The following is a 24,859-nucleotide window of genomic DNA, read 5'->3' as shown; positions in this document are numbered from 1 at the left end:
TGAATAATTACTGGGGGTGCCAAAAAAATTTATACACATTTTAAGAGATATTATCTACATATTACTTTTAAGTTCGTTGTAGTCAGAAGTGTCTGGACACTAATGGTAACCACTTTGAGCACCTCTTGTAATTGCAGAAGTCAAGCGTGACCGTATTCATCTTTTGTTAACAGTATACATTATTACAATTTTTTTTTTTTTTTTGCAGTGGCACACTCGCAGCCACCCCAGTGTTGACTTGCTAGGCTCTAGTGATCCTTCTGCCTCAGCCTTCCAAGCAGCTGGAACTACAGGCACGCGCTACGAAGCCTGGTTAATTTTTTTTTTTTAATTGTAGAGACAAGGTCTTGCCAAGTTGCCCAGGTTGGTCTCAAACCCGCAGGCTCAGACAATCCACTCACCTCGGCCTCCCAAAGTGCTGGGGTTACAGGATAAGCCACTGAGCCCAGTCGAGTATTACAATTTTAATAGTTTTTTCTTTCTTAAAATGTGTATACTTTTGGCACCCTTTGTATTTAATAATTTTTTTTAAAGTTAGTGAAGCAATTCCTCTACAATGCAAGATCATAAAACAGAGATACGAGAACTCAGAGAAGACATGGCAAGAAAATAGGAAAAAGTTAAATGGAAGCTGGTGAAACTTAGAGAAAAGAGAAAAATAAAGTTCATCCCCCCAAAAATCAGTGCTCATTGGATTTCATGCAAGAGAAAACATATTATTTTAACAAAAAGAAGAGATATAAAAGACAGGGATGAGAAAAGTAAGCTAAATGCAATGAAAATAAAGTGCTAAAAATGTTTAGCAAAAACATATGGAATAAATTGGAATATGCTAATTGAAATCCCCAAAGAAAAAATGTGAACAGAACCAGTATTTAAGGATAGAATTCAAAAAATCTTTGTAGACAGAAGAGTACACCATCTTCCATGAAAAATGGTTACAGAATGGCAGGACAAGGCTAGTGAAGTTAGTAGACTCCAGATACAACAAAGGAATTACTTGAGCAGCCAAGCGTTTTGGCTTCACGCTTTTCAAAACATTCAGCACAAGAAAAATGGATTGGTGCCTACAACAGCTATGATATTAGAAATCCTCAGAAAAACCGTGGGTACATTATGTGTGTGAACATTTTGGGTTTTTTGCCATGCTGTTAGTTCTCTGGAGCATAGAAGAAAAGACATTTTGATTCATAACAGTATCTTAGCTTTAATTTTTAGAATTTATCTAGAGACTGATAAAGATTATGTCATTTTTTGTTTTTATTCAAAACCTACATACACATACTTTTTACATGTTCATCATATGACATGTAAAACTTCAGATAAGCAAAAGGAAGAGAACACAAGTCATTTGGATTCCACCGTCCATGATAACCATCCAAATTACTCTTTTGACTGTCATATCATTTAATGCAAAAAATCATTTTACATCAATCAATAAATACATAAATTATGACATATTCTGGAAATATCATTTAGCTATATATTTTTTTCACTACTTGAAGTGTCCTGTGATCATGTAGCTATAAATATACATATGTATATGTGTGTGTATATATATATATATATAATTTTTTTTTTTTTTTTTTTGAGTTGGAGTCTCACTCTGTCACTCAGACTGTAGTGCAGTGGCTGCTCCTGGCCACTACAGCCTCGACCTGCTGGGCTCCAGCGATCCTTCTGCCTCAGCCTTCCAAGTAGCTGGAACTACAGGCGTGCACTACCTCGCCCAGCTAATTTCTGATTTATTGCAGAGATGAGGTCTCGCCAAGTTGCCCAGGCGGGTCTCGAATCTGTGGGCTCAGGCAATCCACTCACCTCAGCCTCCCAAAGTGCTGGGATTACAGGCTGAGCCACCGAGACCGGCTTGCCTCAGCCTTCTAAGTAGATGGAACTACAGGTACGTGCTAGTTGATTTTCTATTTTATTGTCTTAGAGACAACGTCTCACCAAGTTGCCTGGGCTGGTCTCGAACCCATGGGCTCAGGCAATCCATTTGCCTCGGCCTCCCAAAGTGCTGGGATAACAGGCTGAACCACAGAGCCTGGCCTAGCTATATATTTTTTAATGCAATGCATCTATTTTGTAATGACCTAAAAGCTTTTCAAGTTATACTAGGTAAAATATTTGCTGAACAATATGTGCAACATGATTCCATTTAAAAAATATTTCTTCCTATTTGTTTCCCCCAATTTATTTATTTTTAACTGACAAAAATTAAACAGGTTTATCATGTACTTTAAAAATATCATAGATAAAGTTAATGCTTCCTTTCATGAACACTGCCAGCCATCCCAATCCATCCAGTCCATTCTCCTGCTGCCATGAGTACTCTTCTAGGCTTCTGTGTGTGTGTATGTGTATGGTGTGTGTATATTTCTATGTTATATTTGTTGTTTGCTCTCTTTTTCTGAACTGTTATTCCCCCAAATAAAGAATGCTTCATTTCTTCACTTCATTCAGCTCTCTTCTCAAAGAAAATCTCCTTAGAAAGGACTTCCTTGACCAACCTCTCTGTCCCCAGACATGCTTTTCCTTCATAGCACTTACCATCCCCTAATACACACAAGGGATTATTGTCTTTCTCCTACACTAGCATGTAAGCTTCTAAAGGCAGGGACATTTTGGGTTCATTTGTTGTATCCCCAGTACCTGGAATAGAACCAACCTGAAACAATATGTAATGATCAAATCGGGGTAACTGGGGTATCCATCACCTCAAGCATTTATCATTACACACTGTCTGTGTATATCAAAATATCATATGTATCCCCATAAATATGTTCAACTAGTATGTATCCATAACAATTAAAAATAAAATCTTTTTAAAAATAAAAATATGAGATTAAAAAAAAATAGTCTATGATATTAATTTAGCTATTTTTAGAAACTCCAAACACTGGGAATTCAAGAACAGGTCTTGAGGAAAATGTAAGTTTGGTTTTAAACTGTTTAAAAGTTATCCTGGTATGGAGAATGAAATTATCTCTTACAACATTAATTAAAATGTTGGACATTTAAGCTACTTGCAATTTTTTCCCCAATAGTAAAAAATATTTGAGTAATTTAGGGTACATCCATTTGCTGAAATATTGTACAGCTATTTACAATTATGCTTATAAAGACTTTGTAATGCCATGGAAAATATAAGATCATGATAAATACAGGCTACAAAATTTCTGTAAGTATAAAAAAATCAACTTGGAAAAAAAGCCCTGGAAGACAATAAATCAAAAAGATAATAGTGGTTGACTCTTCAGTGTAAATTTTTTCCTTCTCACATCTTTCTATATTTTCTATACTGAATGAATATATTACTTTTGCAACAACAGCAAACCAACTTTTTTATTTAAAAAGAACTACCCAACGACCCACCTATCTTACTGTGTGGTAGGAGTTTTAAGTATAACTCACCTTTCAGGCCGGTTTACTGAGAGTTCGAAGTAGTTCTTTGCCATTTCTAGCCTTTCCTGGTACTGAGCAGAACCCTCCATCAGTCCCTTAAAAAAATAATATAAGTCTATCAGAACATTACTTTAATAGTGCCATTGGAATAACCTGTTCACCAGCAACTTTCAAAGAGGAAGTGTATGCTATATTGCTCCGGAATCATGATGCCCAAATCCTAGTCCCTGAGCTCCAGTTGCCTCAAATACGGGGACTAAGCTCGATGTAGTGGTTCATAATCCTTTTCACCATCAATTAAGGGCTTTTTCCAGTTTGGAGGGTTTTCTACAATTTTTCTATTCTTTAATTACTTAAGTATAACTGATTAAGTAGTAATTAATTCCTAAAACAAAGTACAGAAAATATGCCAAATAGAACCAAAAATGGAAATAAAATAATCTCACCATAACTATAATTTGTTTTCTAAATGTATATTTATAGTGGTATTCATATTTAATATTATTTTAATAATATACTGTAATATCATAAGCCCTTTTTCATCTTGCTACAGTCTTTATAATCATCATATCATTTATTTATCTATTTATTTATTTATTTTTAAAATGTGGGGTGCAATGCAGGATTAGGTATACAAATGGTCATTGTACAGATAAAGTTTGGGCCTGACTTTGGACCCCACTTCCCCTGGTTTGAGATCAGGTACCTTTATTGATGAAGTGTGCCCCATCTCCTTGCCTCTCCTATAAACTTTTCTACTTCTTGGATGTTTTCTTGTTTTGAGTTGGAGTCTCAGTCTGTCTGTCAGGCTGGAGTGCAGTGGTACGCTCACATCATCTCAGTGTCAACCTGCTGGACTCTGGCAATCTTTCTGCCTCAGCCTTCCAAGTAGCCAGAATTACAGGTGTGTGATACCACGCTGGCTAATTTTTGATTTATTGCAGAGACGAGGTCTTGCCAAGCTGCTCAGGCTGTTCTTGAACCCGTGGACTCAGGCAATCCCCTCATCTCGGCCTCTCAAAGTGCTGGGATTACAGGCTTGAATCATGCCCGACCAGATCTTTTCTTAAAAAAGATCATTCAGGCCAGGCGTGGTGGTTCATGCCTCCAATCCTAGCATGTCTGGGAGGCTGAGGCAAGAGTGTTGCCTGGGCACAGGAGTTTGAGAACAGCCTGAACAACATGGTGAGAATTTGTCTCTACAATAAATTTTTTAAAAGTTAGCTGGGCGTGGTGGTGCACGACAGTAGTCCCAGCTACTTGGAAGGTTGAGGCAGAAGGCTTGCCTGAGCCCAGAAGGTCAAGGCTGCAATAGCTGTGATTGTACCACTGAACTCTAGCCTGGACGACAGAGTAAGACTCTGACTCAAAAATAAAAATTATAAAAAGATTATTCAAAGTGAAGGTCGGGGCCAGGCACAGTGGCGCATGCCTGTAATCCTAGCACTTTGGAAAGCTGAGGTTAAAAGACTGTGCCCAGGAGTCTGAGACCAGTCTGGGCAGCATAGCAATACCTTGTCACTATGAAAACAAAATTAAAAAAATAAGCTGGGCATGGTGGTGCATGCCTGTAGTCTTAGCTTTTTGGGAGGCTGAGGCAGAAGATCTCCTGATCCAAGAAAGTCAAGGCTGCGGTGAGCCGTGATCATGCCACTGCACTCCAGCCTGGGCAACAGAGTAAGACCCTGTCTCAAAAATAAAGTGAAGGTTCTGAATTTGACTTTTTCTTTTTTTTTTTTTTTGAGTTGGAGTTTCACTCTGTCACCCAGACTGTAGTGCAGTGCTGGCTCCCAGTCACTGTAGCCTCGACCTGCTGGGCTCCGGCGACCTTCCACCTCAGCCTTCCAAGTAGCTGAAACTACAGGCGTGCACTACCATGCCCGGCTAATTTTTGATTTATTGTAGAGATGAGGTCTCGCCAAGTTGCCCAGGCGGGTCTTGAACGCGCAGGCTCAGGCAATCCACTCACCTCAGTCTCCCAAAGTGCTGGGATTACAGGCTGAGCCACCGAGTCCGACCACATTTGACTTTTTCTATAGCTCTTGGAAGACACTACTAAATTACTTGCCAGTTAAGGTTCTACCAATTTATAATGTTACCAGTAATATATAGGAGTGTTAATTTACCATATTTTCAACAGTACTGAATATTATTCATATACTTTTGTATACACATGAAAAACAATCTTCATTATTGTGTTCATATGTTTATCTTTACTACTTGTGAAGCTGATTATTTTAAGAGAAGTTTATAGATTATACTTTTGTAATTTTTTAAACCATATCTTTGCTAATTTTCCTATCTGAGGTCTTCATGTTTGAGTTGTTCATCTGAAATAAATAATAACTTTTATCATTTAATACAGATAGTATTGGTTTTCCTTGATAGAAATAATAACTTTATCACTTAATACAAATAGTACTAGTTTTGCTTGAATACTGGAAACAGTCCATAGACACCTCATTACCACTTTCCAAGGGCTTTGAGTACTATTGAACCAGAAAGGCCTCCTTTAACTCTAGCTATTATAATTATGTTACACATTTAAATATGGGCCACAGGACTTTAAGTCATCAGCCTGATTTTCTCTGGACTGTACACTTAAAAAAAATACAATGTAATCCTACCTTAAAGTAATCATTCTTTTTCAGACTTTCAAGGAAGCTGGCCCATAGTGGTGAGGCAGTCACGGGGGACTTCTTGCAGTCAGAAAAATATGGGCTACATTTGGAGCATAAGATCTCAAATCCATGAGCCTAGATGAGATAGGTAGAGTTTTTATTAAGTTACCTTTTTTTTTACATGTCATCTTATTACTTTACTTTCTTTCCATTTGGCCACACTCAAGAACTAGGTGACTGAATACATGGGCATGTGGATATTTATGGCGCTTTTTGAACATTATGAAAAATATAAATTTAGCCAGGCGTGGTGGCTCACGCCTATAACACCAGCACTTTGGGAGGCTGAGGTGAGAGAATTGCCTGAGCCCATAGGTTCAAGACCAGCCTGGGTAACTTGGCAAGACCTCGTCTCTACAATAAAAATCAAAAAATTAGCCGGGCATGGTAGTGTGTGCCTATAGTTCTGGCTACTTGGAAGGCTGAGGCAGAAGGATCGCCTGAGCCCAGCAGGTCGAGGCTGTGCACTCAAGTCCAGGTGATGGAGTGAGACTCCAACTCAAAAAAAAAAGAAAAATATAAATTTATTTCCAAGTTCTTCAATCTCTATTGAATACTAAAAATCACAAAGGGAAAGAATATAATCAAAACAAAGATTCCTGTTCTCTTCAAAGAGATTCCTTTTTCCTGGGGATAATAAAACCAGAAACGTTATTTCTTGTTTAAGTGTGAAGTGCCTACAAAAGGTTTTTTGTCTACTAGAAACTATAAATAAATTGAGTAGACTCAGATATAGTAAAGGAAGGGAATCACTTCACCCTAAGAGTCCTTTGATTTTAAAAGATAATAGATGGACATGGGAAAATAATTCAAACAGGAAGCTTTCCTGATCATGCTAGAGAAGACTCTCACCAACTTTTTGCACATCAGTAATCTATACACTCAAGTAGATATGTGTCTGTCTGTCTGTGGATAGCTTCCTATTCCATCCCTTTTGTCTCTCAATGGCAGTATATACACTATTCTGAATCTGGCATTTTACATTTAACCATTTACCTTGGAGATTATTTCATAAGAGAACACAAATTTATCCATCTCACTTCATAAAGTGACCAAAATTTATCTTTATTTTTATTTTATTTATTGATTAATTTTTGAGTTGGAGTCTAACTCTGCTGCCCAGGCTAGAGTGTGGTTGCACACTCATGGTTACCACAGCCTTGACCTGTGGGCTCAGGCAATCTTGTGTCTCAGCTTTCCAAGTAGCTGGAACTACAGGCCTGCACCACCACGCCTGGCTAATTTTTTTTTAAAAATTATTGTAGAGACAAGACCTCACCAAGTCGCCCAGGCTGGTCTCAAACTCCTGGGCTCTCATCTTTGCCTCCCAAAGTACTGGATATAGGTGTAAGCCACCATACTCAGCCTATAACTTATCTAACCATTGCTCTACTAATGAACATTTAAATAATTTCTAATCTTTTACTGCTTCATGAGTATGTTTGAATATGTCTTTGTGCACATGTAAAATAGAGAATAAATTTCTAGAAGTGAAAAGGCTGAGCAGAAGAATTTGTGCATTTTAAGTGCTGATGGACAATCCCTGATTTATAATGGTTCCACTTACAATTTTTCGACTTTATAATGGTACAAAAGCAATACAAATTCAGTAGAAACCTTACTTCAAATTTTTCTTTTCCCAGGATAGTGATATGCAGTACATACCCTCTCATGATGCTTCGCAATGGCACTGGTAGCAAGCCACAGTTTCCAGTTGGCTATGTGATCACAAAGGTAAGCAACCAATACTGTACTCTACAGTATACTGCAATCAATAAATTACATGCACTATTCAACACTTTATTATAAAATAAACTTTGTGTTAGATGATTTTGCCCAACTGTATGCTAATTGTGTTCCAAGCCCATTTAATGTGGGCTAAGCTAAGCTATGATATTTGGTAGGTCAGGTGTATTAAATGCATTTGGAATATTTTCCGTTCATGATGGGTTTATTGGAAGGTTAACCTCATCATAAGTTAAGGAGTATCGGCATTGCCAAATTGTTCTCCTAAGAGAACAATTCATATTCCTATTAACAATGTTCGAGAGTGCCTTTAAACTGCATTTCTTTTATTATGAGCAAGGGGCAGCATTTTTCGTATGTTTAACTTAAAAATCATCTATATTTTCCTTCTCTGTGGACTATCTATTCATAGTTTCTGAACATTTTAAAATTTAATTGGTTAGTATTATCTTTTTCATATTGACTTAAAGGAATACTTTATATATTACAGGTGTGGTGGCTCACACCTGTAATCCCAGCATTTTGGGAGGTGGAGGCAAGAGGATTACCTGAGCTCAGGGTTCAAGATCAGCCTGAGCAACATGGTGAGACCTTGTCTTTACAATAAATAAAAAAATCAGCCAGGCATGGTAGTGCATGCCTCAGATTCCAGCTACTTGAAAGATTGAGGCAAAGCAATCGCCTAAGCCTAGCAGGTTGAGGCTGTGGTGGCTGTGAGAGTGCCACTGCACTCCAGGTTGGGCAACAGAGTGAGACTCTGATTCAAAAAAACAAAAACAAAAAGGAATACTTTAGAGAAGTCAGCTCTTTTTCATTTAGATTGCAAAAATAACACTTTCTCTAGGTTTGCTATCTTTTGACTTTATGGGATTTTTTTCTCTTCCATGCAGAAATGCTTTTTACATAATCAAATTTATCGATCTTTTCCTCTATAGTTTCTGGTTTCCAGTCACGCATAGGAAGGCCTATCTAATTCAGCTCATAATAAGTTTTCCTGGGTTTTTTTCCAAATTTATATTTAAAAATTTACATTTAAATATTTGATCCAACTGAAATTTACTTTAGTACAGGTGTGAGGGAATCAACTTTAATTTTTCAGGTGGCTTCACAATTTTCCCATCATCATTTACTAAATAACCTGTTTTTTCCTTCTAAGCTGAAATATCACATGTTACTATATCCTTACACAAATAGGGGAACTTCTAGACTTTCTATGCTGTGCCATTATTCTGCTAAGAGGCCATTTACATAAGGAATAAAATAAAATAAAATTACCAACTTCATGCCCAGTTCATGGGCTCGGTACTGGGAATGAGATGGAGGAGGCAGCCTGTATCCACTCCGCCGGTCTGGCAAAAACCTTTGTTGCACCAACTGTGCATACAAACATTTAGTGAATGTGACCTAAGCATTGAGACACAAAATACATGAGTTTTTTCCTGAAACGGGCTACTAATTTTTAGTAAGACCTTTATTCAGAGATAACTCACAGACTCTAAAAATTTACTGTACTGCCTACTTTTTAGTTATTACTAGCAAAACTCTTATCATTATATAACAGTGTATGGGGTAGAAGATAAAGAATAATTGTTCATTCTCAGGAAGAGATGAAAAGTTTTATTGTTAAGAAGGAAATGATTGTATATTTCCTTCTTTTTTTTTTTTTGAGTTGGAGTCTCACTCTGTCGCCCAGACTGGAGTGCAGTGGCCGCTTCCGGCCACCGCAGCCTCGACCTGCTGGGCTCCGGCAATCCTTCCGCCTCAGCCTTCCGAGTAGCCGGAATTACAGGCATGTGCTACCACGCCCGGCTAATTTTTTGATTTATTGTAGAGATGAGGTCTCGCTGCCCCAGGCGGGTCTCGAACCCGCGGGCTCAGGCAATCCACTCACCTCAGCCTCCCAAAGGCGCGGGATTACAGGCTGAGCCACCGAGCCCGGCTTATATTTCCTTCTTAACAATATTATTTGTTATATTAAATATTATCGTATTATATTGAATATTATATTATAAAAAATATCTGTTATTTCATGATTATTTTCATATGATAAATAAAACATAAATATAATCATTTACTATAATCATATATATCATATACAAATAGGGAAACATGGTCAAAAATAGCTAAGAAACATTGAGATATAAAATGGAGAGTCAAGTCTTGAAAAATTTCTCCACTGGGAGGAAAAAAAGAAAAATTGTATACAGTTTGCGCCTCCCAAATCTGAAAATACAAAATCTAAAATCCAAAACTTTTTGAGTGCCAACATGATGCTCAAGGGAAATTCTCATTGGAGCATTTTGGGATTTTAGACTTCCAGATTTGTAAGTATAATACAACTATTCCAAATCTGAAAAAAATCTGAAATATGAAATATTTCTGGTTCCAAGCATTCCAGATAAGGGATACTCAACCTGTTAACATGCTATGAGGAGACAGAATATCTCCAATTTTTCCTAGAAGACAATTAAAATAATGTTTCGACTCTCTTTCAAGTGAGAGAAACTAAATACTCAAGAGACAGAAATCTTACCAATGTCATCACTCGTGTTTCTGGCAAGAATGTCTTGAAAATGTGACAGGCTCGCAGGTCAATGGGGTCTCGCAGGTAAAATGCCTGGACTGCTGCAGCCACCAATCTGGGCCGCTGCTTTAGCACTGCTACGATGCCAGCTGGAAGGAAGCAGTGTGCTCGGTGAAAGGAGGCCTGAATCTTTTCTGGGTACCTGTGATAGGTAACACAATTACTTTTATTTTATGATATGTAAATATCTAGAACTCTTATACCATTCACCACCCTTTAACTTCCTGTCTGTCATCAAGTGTGAGATGTAGAGAGTGATGAAAAAAGATACAGTATATACTTAACACTGTAGGAAAGAATAGAGGGAAAAAGTAGAAAGAAATGGTAAATAAAGAGAAGGGATTATGGTAGCTCAATAAAAACAAAACAAAAAGCCTATTATACTTAGGAATAAGAACAAAATCAGAGTTTATTCTTCTAAAATGTGGTACAAAGCATACCAAAACAAAGCTAAAAGAGATTTTTAATATTGTTAAGACCTGAATGGTGCTAAACATATAACAAGCATGCAAAGTTGAACAGCTGAACTAATACGTTACTAGGTTAAGAATTTCTTCTCTGAATAAAACCTAAAGTGTTCCACACAGATCAAAGAATACAGTCCCAGAACCACAGAAAAAACCTGAGCACACTGGTTCCCTTACATTTTCATTTTTAAGTCTCTCAATTTTGTTGTTTATTTTTGAGTCAGAGTCTCACTCTGTTGTCTAGGCTGGAGTGCAGTGGCATGATCACAACAATCACGGCTCACAGCAGACTCGGTTTCCTGGACTCAGACCATCCTTCCACCTTAGCATCCTGAGTAACTTGGACTACAGGAATGCACAACAATGCCTGGCTAATTAAAAAATTTTTTTTGTAAAGATAAGGTCTCATAATATTGCCTAGGCTAGTCTCAAACTCCTAGGCACAAGCAATACACCCACCTCAGCCTCCCAAAATGCTGAGATTATAGACATAAGCCACTGCGCATGGCCTCAAATTTTTTATCCATGGATATCAATAATAGTCACACTATTTAAAGTAAATAAATAGAAATATATTGAGGCAAGATTATAACACTTTTGAAAGGGAATTAAAAAATATATCTGTTTCTGGTGGCTCAGCCTGTAATCCCAGTACTTTGGGCGGCAGAGGCGAGTGGATTGCCTGAGCCCATGTTCAATACCAGCCCAGGCAACTTGGCAAAACCTCGTCTCTTCAATAAATTAAAAAAAAAAAAAAAAAAAAAAATTAGCCGGGCGTGGTAGCACATGCCTATAGTTCTGGCTACTTGGAAGGCTGAAGTGGAAGAATCACCAGAGGCCAGCAGGTTGATGCTGGGGGTGGCCGTGAGTGTGCCACCATACTCTAGCCTAGGCAACAGAGAGACTACAACTCAAAAAAAAAAAAAGATATATCTGTTTCTAGATTTTAAAATCCATAAGTTTAATTTTTTAGTCAAGTTCATGAAGAGGGATGCAGACAAAATGAAAATTAGCATTAATCTAGGTGAGAGACATTACATATCAATGAAAATCTTGGACCGCATTAAACCAAAAGACTCCTTGAATAGCAATGAAAGTGACAGTTTTCTTACCCTCTGATGCGCCTATTCACAGCACCTTGTACAGATTCTGAGGCCGAAATTTTTTCTGGATGTGTTGAGATTATATTTAGTGCTTGTGGAATTGTTGGAGGTGTGGTGGGTAGCCAAGATACTGCTCCAGATTTCCTTGGTGCAGGAATAATACACAACTCCCCATGGTGGAAAAAAACCTACAAATTGTACATTTTCATTTTCACAGTGGGCACTGGCAAAATCTGGGTATAAATGAAAGTAATGCAGCATGATTTCATCTATGTAAATTTTCTAAACCTGGGTATACTTACCCTATTGGTGCTATTATCAGGATCCAACCATTTAGGCAGAAAGTTGGCAGCTTCTATTAACAAGAATTCACCATCATTATCTTCAATCCTAATGCAAAAAAATTCCAATCTTGCATTCAAAAAGCAAATATTTGCTAGTAATCAAAACAGTTTTGTCCAAATACATTTTTTCTTTCTTAGTAAATATTTGCATTTGTACTATGTCTAGATAGCCATAAGAAAGTAAAATATTTAAGATAGCATTAAACATTGAAGGAAATTGTACAATAGTAAGGAGGAGTTGAAGGGCAATAAGGAGAGAATATAAAAATGTAAATAAATAGATAACATTAGACAAAAATATAAAAATATACAAGTACTGTAGGTTTCCAAAAGATGAAAAACATCACATACAGCTAAGATTATTAGAAAAGGCTTTATGTAGGAGGTGTTATTTAAAATTGACTTATAACGCAGTGTTACCTACTTTGCTTCCTGTGCAATTGTTCACTGACTTCTCCTTAAATTGTTTCTGTGTATGATTTCTCAAAAAATATAGCTATGGTCTAGTACAGAAGTACATGCTTAAAAATATATGAAATATGCATATATGTAAATAGATGGAATTTTATTTTTCAAAGAGCCACAAGATATTTAATGATGATTAATTTTGGGATGCCAAAACAGTACCATATGTATCTGTTCTTTCATAACTAAAATTTTAAAAAGAGACTGAGCCCAGTGGCTCATGCCTGTAATCCTTGCACTTTGGAAGAACTAGGCAGGAGGATTACTTGAGGCTTGGAGTTCAAGACCAGCCTGGGCAACATAGTGAGATCCAAACTCTATAAAAAATAAAAAATTAGCTAGGTATAGTGGTGTGTGTGCCCATGGTCCTAGCTACTTAGGCGGCTAAGGCAGGGGAATCACTAGAGTCCAGGAGGTTGAGGCTACAGTGGGCCAAGATTGTATCATTGTACTCCAGCCTGGGCAACAGGGCAAGACCCTGTTGCTAAAAAATAATAACAATATTTTTTATTTTTATTTATTTATTTATTTTTTTTTGAGTTGAAGTCTCACTCTGTTGCCCAGACTGGAGTGCAGTGGCCGCTCTCGGCCACTGCAGCCTCGACCTGCTGGGCTCCAGCGATCCTTCAGCCTCAGCCTTCCAAGTAGCTGGAACTACAGGCGCGCACTACCACACCCGGCTAATTTTTTGATTTATTGTAGAGATGAGCTCTCGCCAAGTTGTCCAGGCGGGTCTCAAACCCACGGGCTCAGGCAATTCTCTCACCTCAGCCTCCCAAAGCGTGGGATTACAGGCTGAGTCACCAAGTCCGGCTATAACAATATTTTTATTTGAAATCTTTTGCAAGTAGAACTCCTTAATAGATGTTTAATTCTTTCTTAATAAAAGAAAATCACAAGAGAAAAGATAGTATTTTTTAAATACTTCCCAGATTTGCACAATTTCAATCAGACTACAGGAAAAAAAAATTACTAAATGGATAAAAATATAGTCACTTCATTTCAGTAATGGAATTCCTTTAGAATAATTAAAATAACTACAATACCTTGCCACTAACTCTGGAAATTCCTTCGTAATCTGCTTTATTACATAAACAATAAACCACTCATCCTCAATATTATCCCCAAACTTTGTCATGCCAAATATATGAGCAGGAACACCTCCTAAAAACAAGAGAAAAGCAACCATGTAACCAGAAACATTTGTCACTGCAAATAAAAATACATGTTATCATTCAACTGACTGACTATGCTCCAAATACTATACTGAGAGCTGGGGTTGTAATCCTGAACAAGATACAAGAAGCATACTCTTAAGGAACTCAGGGTAAAACAAGAGATAAACAACCAAACCATCTCAAAACAAGATGATGTACTCTAGAACATAGGTATGTACTAGGCTATATGAGATAAAAGAGGTGATATCTGAGCTGTGCTTATCTGGAGGAATGACTGGAGGTGGGTTTTCCAGAAACATGAAACAGCATGTGCAAAGAAGTCACAGAGGTATGATGGACTACAGTATTCTGGGAATACCAGGAAGCTAGATTTGGATGGATGGAGTAGACATTTTATTTTATTTTTATTTTTTCTTTTTTTGAGTTAGAGCCTCACCCTGTCGCCCAGGCTGGAATGCAGTTGCACACTCCCAGCCACCGCAGCCTTGAGCTGCTGGGCTCCGGCGATCCCTCCGCCTCAGCCTTCCAAGTAGCCAGAACTAGAGACACGTGCTATCACACACAGCTAAATTTTTTTTATTTATTTATTGTAGAGACGAGGTCTTGCCAAGTTGCCCGGGTGGGTCTCGAACCCACGGGCTCAGGTAATCCACTCGCCTCGGCCTCCCAAAGTGCTGGGATTACAGGCCAAGCCACCAAGTCCGGTGACATTTTCAAACAAGTGCACTATCCACAAATACGTGGAAATGCAACACACTTTTAAACCAATGAATCAAAGATGAAATCACAAGAGAAATTAGAAAATATCTCAAGACAAATAAAAATGACTACACAACATACCAAAACTTACAGGATTCAGCAAAATCAGTGCTAAGAGGGAATTTTATAGTTGTGAAAAATTTCAAATCAACAGCCTAACTTTACACCTCAAAGAACCAGAAGAAAAACAAACTACACCCAAAGCTAGCACAAGTAAGGAAATAATAAAGATTACAGAAAGATAAATAAAATAAAGAAAAGAAAAACAGCACAATTGAGTTGATTTTATTGAAAAGGTTGACAAACTATTAGCTAGATGAACTAGGAATAAAAGAACTAGGTTGGGCACAGTGGCTCATGAGTATAATCCCAGCATTTTGTGAGGCAGAAGCAAGAGGATTGTCTGAGCCCAGGGGTTCAAGACCAGCCTAGGCAACGTGGCAAGACCGCATCTCTACTATAAATTTAAAAATTAGTCAGGCATGGAGGCATGTGCCTGTGGTTCCAGCTGGCTTGGAAGGCTGAGATGGAAGGATCACCTGAGCCCAGCATATCAAGGCTGCGATGGCTATGAGTATGCTTCTGCACTCCAGCTTGCGCAACGGTAAGACTCTGTCTCAAAAAAAAAAAATAGAGAGAGAAGTCTCTAGAACCAGAAATGAAAGAGGGGACCTTATAACCTATGTCAGAAATAGAAAAGATTATAAAAGAACACTATGAACAATGGTATGGGAACAAATTGGTTAACCTAAAAGAAATGGACCAATTCCTAAAAACATACAACCCATCAAGACTGGATCATGAAGCAACAGAAAATCTGAACAGACTTCTAATTAGTAAAGAAATTGAATCAGTTATCAAAAACCTCCTAGCAATGAAAGACCCAGGACCAGGTGACTTCATTGGAGAATTTTACTAAACATTTAAATAATTTGACACCAATCCCCCTCAAAGACTTCCAGAAAAATGAAGAGAACATTTCCAAACTCATTCTATGAAGCCAGCTTATCTTAATACCAAACCCAGACAAAGACTATATAAGAAAAGAAGATTGCAGACCAAGGTCCCTGATTAATTATTGATGTAAAAATCCTCAACAACATATTAAAAAGATTATATACTGTGACCAAGTGGGATTTATTTCTAGAATGCAAAGATGGTTCAACATACAAAAATCAACATATTTGAATATGCCACATTAAGAGAATGAAGGTCAAACAAATCCGCTGCAGAATGCTTCAAGAGCTGCCATAGCAAAAAACAGGTGAGAAGAACAGGTAACCCAACTCTTCCTCCCATCTCAGATCTCAAGCTTCTTCAACTAGAGTACTCCAACTAAAGTATTTTTATCTATCTTATATATTAGATTTCAATCGAAACTTCAATTCTGAAGATACAGGGAACTGTTCCAGCATATTAACTAGGAAATGATCAAATATTTGTTTTACAAAGCTAATTTGTAAAGTGTGAGGCATTGGAGAGACTGGAACAAGAGATGTAAGTTAAGAAGCTACCGTGATTTTCCAGATGAAGACATAAAGAGGGCCTGCACTTAAGCCAAGTAGATGCAGAGAAGGGGTCATATTTTGGGAGCATTTAGGATTTAGTGCCTGACTGAACATGGTGAAGGAAGGAGTTGAACATGATTCTGAATTACTGACTCGCTTGGAGAACTGGGTGGATAGCAATGCCATTAAATAAGCTAAGAAAACAAATGATAAAAATAGTTTTCTAGAGTACAGATAAAAGGTTGGTTTTGGATGTACTGCACTAATGTGACAGTGTTCTTGCCAATAAATATCACACGTATTTTAGTGAATAAGAGTTAAATAAAGGCCCTAGGCGCCCTTCACAGGGGAGCCACGCAGAACTGAGCCTGCGAGGTGGCGGCACAGAGAGGGGCCTGATGCGCGCACATGGCCCAGTGGCTGCCACAGAGGACAGGGGCCCTGTATGGGGCATAGCTTTGGTGGCCCCTGGGTCAGGCAGTGGCGGTCCAGGGCCGGCGTCTATTTTCAGAGCCCCCCTGGGGCCGCAGGAGAGGGCCCCGTGAGGCCCCAAGGGAAGGTCACTGTCAAGTACGATCATGAGGAGCCACGGAAGTGCCTCAACCTGGAGGAGAGGATCCTGGAGCAGCTCACGCGCCTCTACCACTGCTAGGAAGCAAGATCCCAGAGCTGGAGATTGATGTGGATGAGCTCTTGGACATGGAAAGTGATGACACCCAGGCTGCCAGGGTCAAGGAACTGCTGGTTGACTGTTACAAAACCACCAAGGCCTTCATCTCTGGATTGCTGGACAAGATCTGAGGTATGCAGAAGCGGAGTACACCCCAAAAGAAGTAAGGGTCCCCAACCCAGATGAACAGTGACTCCCAAGGGACAAACACTGTCCCTCAACCTCATAACAACAGCGATACTGGGGACCCTGTGGCCAGGCCTGGTGCCATGAGCAGGGTGCCTTGTGCCCCTGGTCCAGGGGCCTCTTCCCCTGCCCCCTCACTTTTGGGATTTTTTTATTGTTATTGAACTTAAGGGACTTTTTGTGTTTTTATATTGACTCTCCAGCGCGGGCCCTTTAATTAAAGCTAGGCTCTGCCTTGGGTGCAAAAAAAAAAAAAAGAGTTAAATAAAATTAAGAGTAGGGAAGACATTTAGCAATTGCTAGCCAAACGATAACAGATGAGCACTAAACTTAGAGTATCACAGTGATGTACACTTGCAATGTATACACCTGTGAAAGTATCTTGATGTATCACAAAATGTCAGGCCCCAGATCCCAGACAAGACCTCATATAAGTCACTGTATGAGTAGAGCCTTGGTCACCTATCCATGATTCATTTTCGTGAAACTATTAAAAAAGATAGGACAAAGTGCCATATTTTACCAGATATCAGATCTCAAGCACCAACAACACAGGGAAGCAGTGAAGGAACTTCAGAATGCTTCTAAGTGGCAAATGATGGTCATAAAGCCCAATTATTTCTCTTTATAGTCCAGGCAGAGCCACTCATAGATTCTTACCAAAACAACCATGTTAAATAAGGCAACTTACTAAACACATCATCAAAATAAGTAATAGTGAATAACAGCAAAAGGAAAGATGATAAGGAAGCCAGATGCCTAAATCTGTTTTGCATAAGTACTTACATACATTATGGTATAGTATAGTAACTAAAGTTCAAAAGAATAGCCATGAGTTTAATAATTTTTAGTATATGCTAGTTCTTAAGGTAACTTAGAAAGTTTTCATTTAGATGAATTTTTAAAAATTAAGTTTAATGCTTAAACTTAAAATATAAGCAAACATCACTTATGTAAAAAAGTTTAGGATACATATTTCTTCCTGACAACACTGAATGAATTATGGACTATTATACATCATTATTAACAGAATGCCATTAAAAATCACACTAATCAAAAGAGACTTACCTTTTCCAGGTTTATATTTAAGATTAAAAGGTTGATTCTGCCAGATATAGGGGGCCAGTATAGGTGCAAACTGGGTCATTATTCTCTCAATATACTTCTGAAGAATCTCTTTGTGTTTTTCGGGGTCCCTAGATTCATCTGGTATCAGGAACAGGTGGTACTCCACAGTGTCTTCCATTGTAGCAAGCTTCATAGTTTTGTCCATTCTTTTTTGAAAACTACATTTAAAGTTTCAAAATATAAACCACATAGAACAATGTAAAAGCAACATGCCATTTCATGAACTCTTCTAAGTGACTCTGTTAACATCGTTTCCTAAAATTTAAATACCCACATACACATCATCATGGATTTGGTCTTCACCATGAATCATCTATAGTAACATTTATTTAACATTATAATAACATTTTATACTTAAAAGTATTATTTTTAAAATGATGTTAAAAGGAAATCTTGATATAATCTGTGAAAGGAAATCCAGTATCACATTCCCAAATGAGTAAGTAGATAATAATAAAATTTTAAATATTTGCCCTTGTATTAGCAGTGGTGTGTGTAACACACTTTGAGAAACACTGCACTGACAATTACTGTCTAAATGCTATCAAAAGTCCCAGTTCTGCTACTAATTAGTTGTGCCACTTTGGGTGCTTCACTTTTTCTGAGGTTTTTTCCTTAATTGTAGAATACAAATCTCTCTTTTACAAACACTGTATGGCATAGGGGAACTCAAAACTACAAAACAATCATGTCCTATCACCTCATTCCCGTGGCTCTTTGTCGATCCTACAACGACCTGTCCTAAATTTGTCACTTTTTCAAGTCTCAGGGGATATACCTCTGATATACTAAGAGGTGTTAGATCGCTCTTTATTTTCTAAGGTTTTTTTGTTTGTTTGATTATTTGTTTTTAACAAATAAGAGTGCCCGGTTTACTACTGCAGTCAGATGATGCTTGGTAAGGCCATCATCCAGGCACTGCACTGGATGGGCCACCGCAACGCAACGATTCCATTCCTTTGCTTACTCAGCCTTCTAACAGACTAGCAAGGAACCTGCGTCTTCTATCCAGACACCTACTCACCATAGTCTTTCTCTAAATCATCATTCTGCTTTTCAACCCAGGAGACAGACAATAATTCTACCCATCCACCCTTTATGCAGAACTTAGAGTAGGAACTGGAAGGGACCTTGAGATCACTCAGGCTTACGCCTGTCAAAATGAGAAAACCGGGAGCACAGAAAGAGAAGCGACCAAGCAGCGGGGCTTGGAATATAGTACTCCTTACTCAGACGAGGCTCCCTTCTCCCATCCGACAAAATGAAGCAAATTCCGCTTACGGTCCTAGGGCCTCTCCCGCACGTCCCAGGTGCGACACCTTTCCTTAGCCGCCTCTCGGACAGCGTAAGCTGGTCAGGAGCCGCTTCCAGCGGCCAAAGCCTAGATTAGGATTTGTTCCGAGGCCTTCTTGGGACCTGAGGCCGTGGAAGCCCTGCGTGAAAGGGTGAAAACCGCTCAGTCCCTGGAACCTTGGGTGTCGTCACTTACACGCGCCGGCGGTAGCATTTGGCGAGTGCCCGGATACCTTCGTCACTTCCGCCCCAGAGAGGAAGCAGGGAGGTCGGAGGCCTGGAGAGGTGGGGACCCCGGGGTGGTGGCGGCCCGGAGTCTAAGCGACGGGGCGAGACGGGGCCGACAGGTGGCAGGAGGGAGCCGGGCCGGAGCCGGAGGGAGGGCCAGGCCCGGAGGCCCCCACCCTGGCGTGCCCGCCCGGGCCGCGGCTGAGGAGGAGGAGAAGGAGGATGATCTCCAGATACACCCGGAAGGCAGTGCCGCAGAGCTTGGAGCTGTGAGTGGACTGACTGCTCGGCCACCCCAAGGCTGAGGCGGGCCGCGGGCGCTCTAGGGACCCTCCTTGACCAGTCCTTTACTTCTTTCTCAGTGAAGGGGAGATCAGTTTTTCTTCGGAATTCTGTCCTCTCAGCCTTGCTGGATGATACCCTTTGTCCTCCATATCCAGCTGACAGCCTGTCACCTGTGCTACCCTGGGACTTGGCCTCTTGTGCTGTAATTCCTGAACTCAGGGACTACGTCTCCTAAAGCATTTATAGTTCCGGCAGTGCTTCAGACCCCATTGTCAATGATACTGACAACTCGAAAAGTCATTAATAGCTGAGCGCTGCAGTGAAGTTGAATACGTCTAGTGCGGGACACTGTGCAAAGAAAGCCGTTTACATGCATTTGCTGACTTCATCCTGCCATATCAGAATATTTTTCACATTCCACAGATAAAGGTCCCAGATGTAAAGATTGTAGCATGCCAGAGATTTCACAGCCAAGAGGTGGTGGAGCTAAGAGGTAAAACCTGGTGTCAATCTGATTCTGAAGCCTGTAGTCATAACCATTACACATACTGCCTCTCCACCTCTGCAATTAAGTATAATAATCCATAAGGATGAGTTTTGCTTGAGACTTTAGGGAACAGATATTTCTGGCTTCACAACCCACCTCCTACCCTGAGTGGAGTGTTGTAATTTAGCAAGTAATGATATTGTCTTACATTTATTAATGTTTTATACTTTCAAAAAGGCTTTCACTTTTTGATCCTTATGACAACTTTGTAACATGGGTATGATTATCTTCAGTCTTTCAGAAAATGAAATTATATCAGAAATGTTATACATTTTAAGATTACATAGCCAATACAGTCAGGAATTGAGCTTGAGTTTTTATCCCCAAATCCCACTTTTTTCCTTTGCTGAGCTATGTAATTTTAGCAACCATACATTTATTAATTAAATATTAACTATACATAGCAATAGCAGGCATGGGTTTCTGACTAGGCTCTTTTTCTTGCCATGTGACTTTTAAGCATATTACTAAACCTCTGATCCTTCATTTCTGTAATATAAGAAGACCTCACCTAAAAGCATATATAAAGTGATGGCATAGAGCTTGACACATAGTAAGTTCTCAGTAAATGGTGTTTTTCTTGCCCTTGACTTGGTACAATAGACAAACAAAGAAAATAAGTCTAAAATCTCTTCTTGCCTTTCAGAAGCTTATTATCTACCAAGACAGTTCCCAAACCCCAGGTTCTCCCCTCCCCCTGCTGCATAGCAGAAGATGAGCAGCCGGCCAGCCAGCGAAGTTTTATCTCTATTTACAGCCATTCCCCAGATCCCCATCACTGACATTACCATGTGAGCTCTGTCTTCTTTCAGATCAGTGGCAACATAAGAGTCTAAAAGGAGCGTGAACCCTACTGTGAACTGCACATGCCAGGGATCTAGGTTGCACTCCTTGTGAGAATCTAATGCCTCATGATCTGAGGTAGAGCTGAGGCAGTGATGCTAGTGCTAGGGAGCATCTGCAAATACAGATTAACATTAGCAGTGACTACACAGAGACCATAATAAATCAGTTGCAGCCGGGCTTGGTGGCTCAGCTTGTAATCCCGTGCCTTTGGGAGGCTGAGGTGAGTGAATTGCCTGAGCCCGCGGGTTCAAGACCCACCCGGGCAACTTGGCAAGACCTCATCTCTACAATAAATCAAAATGAGCCGGGCGTGGCAGCGCGCGCCTGTAGTTCCAGCTACTTGGAAGGCTGAGGCAGAAGGATCGCTGGAGCCCACAGGTTGAGGCTGCAGCGGCCGGGAGCGGCCATTGCACTCCAGTCTGGGTGACAGAGTGAGACTCCAACTCAAAAAAAAAAAAAAAAAAAAAAATCAGTTGCTTGCAGATCTGTATCAAAACCCTATCATTGAATGACAAGTGAGTTGATGTACTTCAGTTGTATAGCTGCATCTGGTGGCAGGCTTTAAGTCAGAATCCAACACTTATTTTAGTCTGTGCATAGCCTACCCTTTATTTTTTTACCACTTCCATCTGTGCCTCTTTTTTTTATGGTGAGTTGTATAATTATTTCATTATATATTACAATGTAATAAAGCGCACAATAAATATTATACACTTGAATTATCCCATAACCATCCCCCCACCCCCATCCGTGGAAAAATTGTCTTCCATGAAACCAGTTCCTGATGCCAAAAAAGTTGGGGACCGCTGTATTAAGTTGGGGACCGCTGAATATCTGTGTGATGGCAATTCAGAAAGTAGACTCTTTAGGAACTAGGAAGAAGAAACAGTCATTTCCCAAAAAAGTAAATGGGGGTTAGCTAAAAATCTGCTTTTATGATTAATTCTGACCATTCAAAGAGTTAAAAAAAAAAAAACTTACATGAAAAAAATGTTAATAGGCACTTATTGGTCTAGAATTATTGACCCAGTGTAGTTATACTACTAGTTCTTGATTGTTGATTTAACACTCCCAATTGATGATTCTCTAGCTGAAATCAGGATGAAGTGAATAATGAAGATAATGAAGACAAAATAGACCTAAATGACAGTAAATTAAAAGCAATTATTTATTATAATGATAATATGCTCTGAAGTAGTAGCTTTAGTTTTTCTCCCTGACAGTTAGAAATTATAAATGTTGAAAAGTTTGGAAAAGAGTGAGTTTCAACATATAGCTTAACATTTTTTAGTGAATAATTTCAAACATAAATGTATAGAGAATAGTATAATGAAATATCACCCTACATTTAGCAGTTATCAAAATTTTAATAGATTTGCTTTATCTATTTTTTTTAAACTCTCTCTGTGAAATAAGAAACACAAGACCGTAGCTACTATCCTTTCACCTCCATAAGCATTACTATGCATCTATAAAAATCATGGACATTTTCTTATTTAATAATTATACTATTACCAAATTTAATAATATTTCCTTGTTATCTAATTGACACATCATAGATTTCTCTGGCACACTAAAATATGTCTTAAGTCTCTATTTCATATTGGAATCCATATTCTGATCCCTTCCAATTCCTCAAAGAACAAGCTTTTGATTGTAGGATCACTGAATGAGAGAAGTACTGATGGCTCTGTACAAATCCATCTCTGTGATTAGAGAAATAATTTAAGGTACAAACTCTACCTGGTTGGGCCCTTAACTTTATATACAAAAATGGTACAGTTCACTAAAATCTCAAACTCTTCATTTCTTTGAGAGCCAGACTACTAGGATTTGAATCCTGGCTCCATCATTTACTAATTATATGATCTTACGCAGGTTACTTAATTCTGTGCCTCAGTTTCCTTTCCTGTGAAATAAGGGTATTAGAGATTTATGATATACATTTGCATATGAAAGAACCTGAGAAGATTTCTTGTAAAGAAACTTGTGTAACTTGGTTTAACCTATCATGTTTCCTAAATTTATTTGACTACAGAATTTTGTGGGGAAGGAAAGTCATAGTAGATGATTAGGACTGTAACACATAATAATTGATTCCATGGCATATTTCAGTACACATGTTGAACTAGCTAGAGCAGCAATATTTGGTAGAAATATGATATAAGCCACATATGTAATTTTCAATATTCAAGTGGTCATATAAAAGAAAAGTAGAATTATTTATGTATTTAATTATTTTGAGGCAAGGGTCTCACTCTGTTTCCCAGGCTAGAATGCAGTGGCATGATCATAGCTCACTACAGCCTTGAATTCCTAGGCTCAAGCAATCCTCCTATCTCAGCCTGCTGAGTAGCTAGGATTACAGGTCTGTGCCACCACAACCAACCAATCTTTTTTTTTTTGTAGAGATGGGTCTCACTATGTTGCCCAGGCTGGTCTCGAACTCCTGGCCTCAAGCAATTCTCCTGCCTTGGCCTTCCAAAGTGCCTTGATTATAGGTGTGAGCTACCATGCCATCTGAAATTACTATTCTTTACCTTTTTATTTTGAAATAATTATAGTCTCACTGGAAATTGTAAAAATAGTACACAGAGTTCCATGAACTCTTCACCCAGCTTCCCCCAATGATAACACTTAGGTAATTGTAGTTAATTTCAAAACCACAAAGCAGACACTGGTACAATACTATTAACTAGGCTATAGACCTTATTCTGTTTTCACCAGTTTCTTTTTTTTTTTTTTTTTTTTTGAGTTGGAGTCTCACTCTGTTACCCAGACTGGAGTGCAGTGGCATGGTCACAGCCACCACAGCCTTGACCTGCTGAGCTCAGGTGACTCTTCTGTTTCAGCCTTCCAAGTAGCTGGAACCAGAGGTGTATGCCACCATGCCCAGCTTTTTTATTTATTTATTGTAGAGACGAGGTCTTGCCTCGTTGTGCAGGCTGGTCTCGAACTTGTGGTCTTAGGCAATCCTCCTGCTCCACCTCCCAAAGTGCTGGGTTTACAGCCATGAGCCACTGCGCCAGCTGTTTTCACCAGTTTCTATATCTATTCCTCTATGTGTGTATGTGTGTACACAGTTCTGTGCAGTTTGTCCCATTTATAGATTGGTGTAACCATTACAGCAATCAATATAGACAATTGCTTCATTACCACCAAGGAACTTCTTCATGTATCCCTTTACAGTTATATCCATTCTTATCCCTTTACAGTTATATCTACTCTTATACCTGGCAACCACTAATATATTCTCCACCTCTATGGTTTTGTTATTTGTGAGTGTTTTATAAATGGACTCATATACAATTGACTCTTGAACAGTGCAAGGGCTAGGAGTACCAACCCCCTGCACAGTTGAAAATCCATGTATAACTTCTGACTCCCCCAAAACTTAACTACTGATAATCTACTGTTGATCAGAAGCCTTAATAAA

General features: G+C 38.9%; 2 protein-coding genes across 5 annotated transcripts in view; one reads left to right on the top strand and one right to left on the bottom strand.

The window, feature by feature from the left end:
• The window catches only part of ECD (ecdysoneless cell cycle regulator), a 30,806-nt gene extending 11,073 nt beyond the window's left edge, over positions 1-19,733 (bottom strand). The window contains exons 1-9 of one of the 2 annotated variants that reach the window (XM_008064286.1): positions 19,506-19,733; positions 18,165-18,382; positions 13,842-13,959; positions 12,289-12,376; positions 11,996-12,174; positions 10,366-10,558; positions 9,108-9,236; positions 6,033-6,161; positions 3,415-3,500 (exon numbers count right to left, since the gene is read on the bottom strand). In XM_008064286.1, the coding sequence (XP_008062477.1) occupies positions 3,415-3,500; positions 6,033-6,161; positions 9,108-9,236; positions 10,366-10,558; positions 11,996-12,174; positions 12,289-12,376; positions 13,842-13,959; positions 18,165-18,369 (1,127 nt within the window). In that variant the 5' untranslated portion in view covers positions 18,370-18,382; positions 19,506-19,733. The remainder of the gene's footprint in view (positions 1-3,414; positions 3,501-6,032; positions 6,162-9,107; positions 9,237-10,365; positions 10,559-11,995; positions 12,175-12,288; positions 12,377-13,841; positions 13,960-18,164; positions 18,383-19,505) is intronic. The other variant, XM_008064287.1, reaches the window with a different exon arrangement.
• Positions 19,734-19,757: 24 nt separating this feature from the next.
• Positions 19,758-24,859, top strand: part of FAM149B1 (family with sequence similarity 149 member B1) — a 63,853-nt gene continuing 58,751 nt past the window's right edge. For all 3 annotated transcript variants that reach the window (XM_008064283.2, XM_008064285.2, XM_008064284.2), the window contains exon 1: positions 19,758-20,014. In XM_008064283.2, coding sequence (XP_008062474.1) covers positions 19,968-20,014 — 47 coding nt within the window. In that variant the 5' untranslated portion in view covers positions 19,758-19,967. The remainder of the gene's footprint in view (positions 20,015-24,859) is intronic.

This window comes from Carlito syrichta, unplaced genomic scaffold (assembly GCF_000164805.1).
Source record: "Carlito syrichta isolate Samal-C Ts95f unplaced genomic scaffold, Tarsius_syrichta-2.0.1 Scaffold307258, whole genome shotgun sequence".
NCBI classification, from domain to species: Eukaryota; Metazoa; Chordata; class Mammalia; order Primates; family Tarsiidae; genus Carlito; species Carlito syrichta.
The sequence above is the reverse complement of the archived record's forward strand: the minus strand, read 5'-3'. Positions and strand labels throughout refer to the sequence as shown.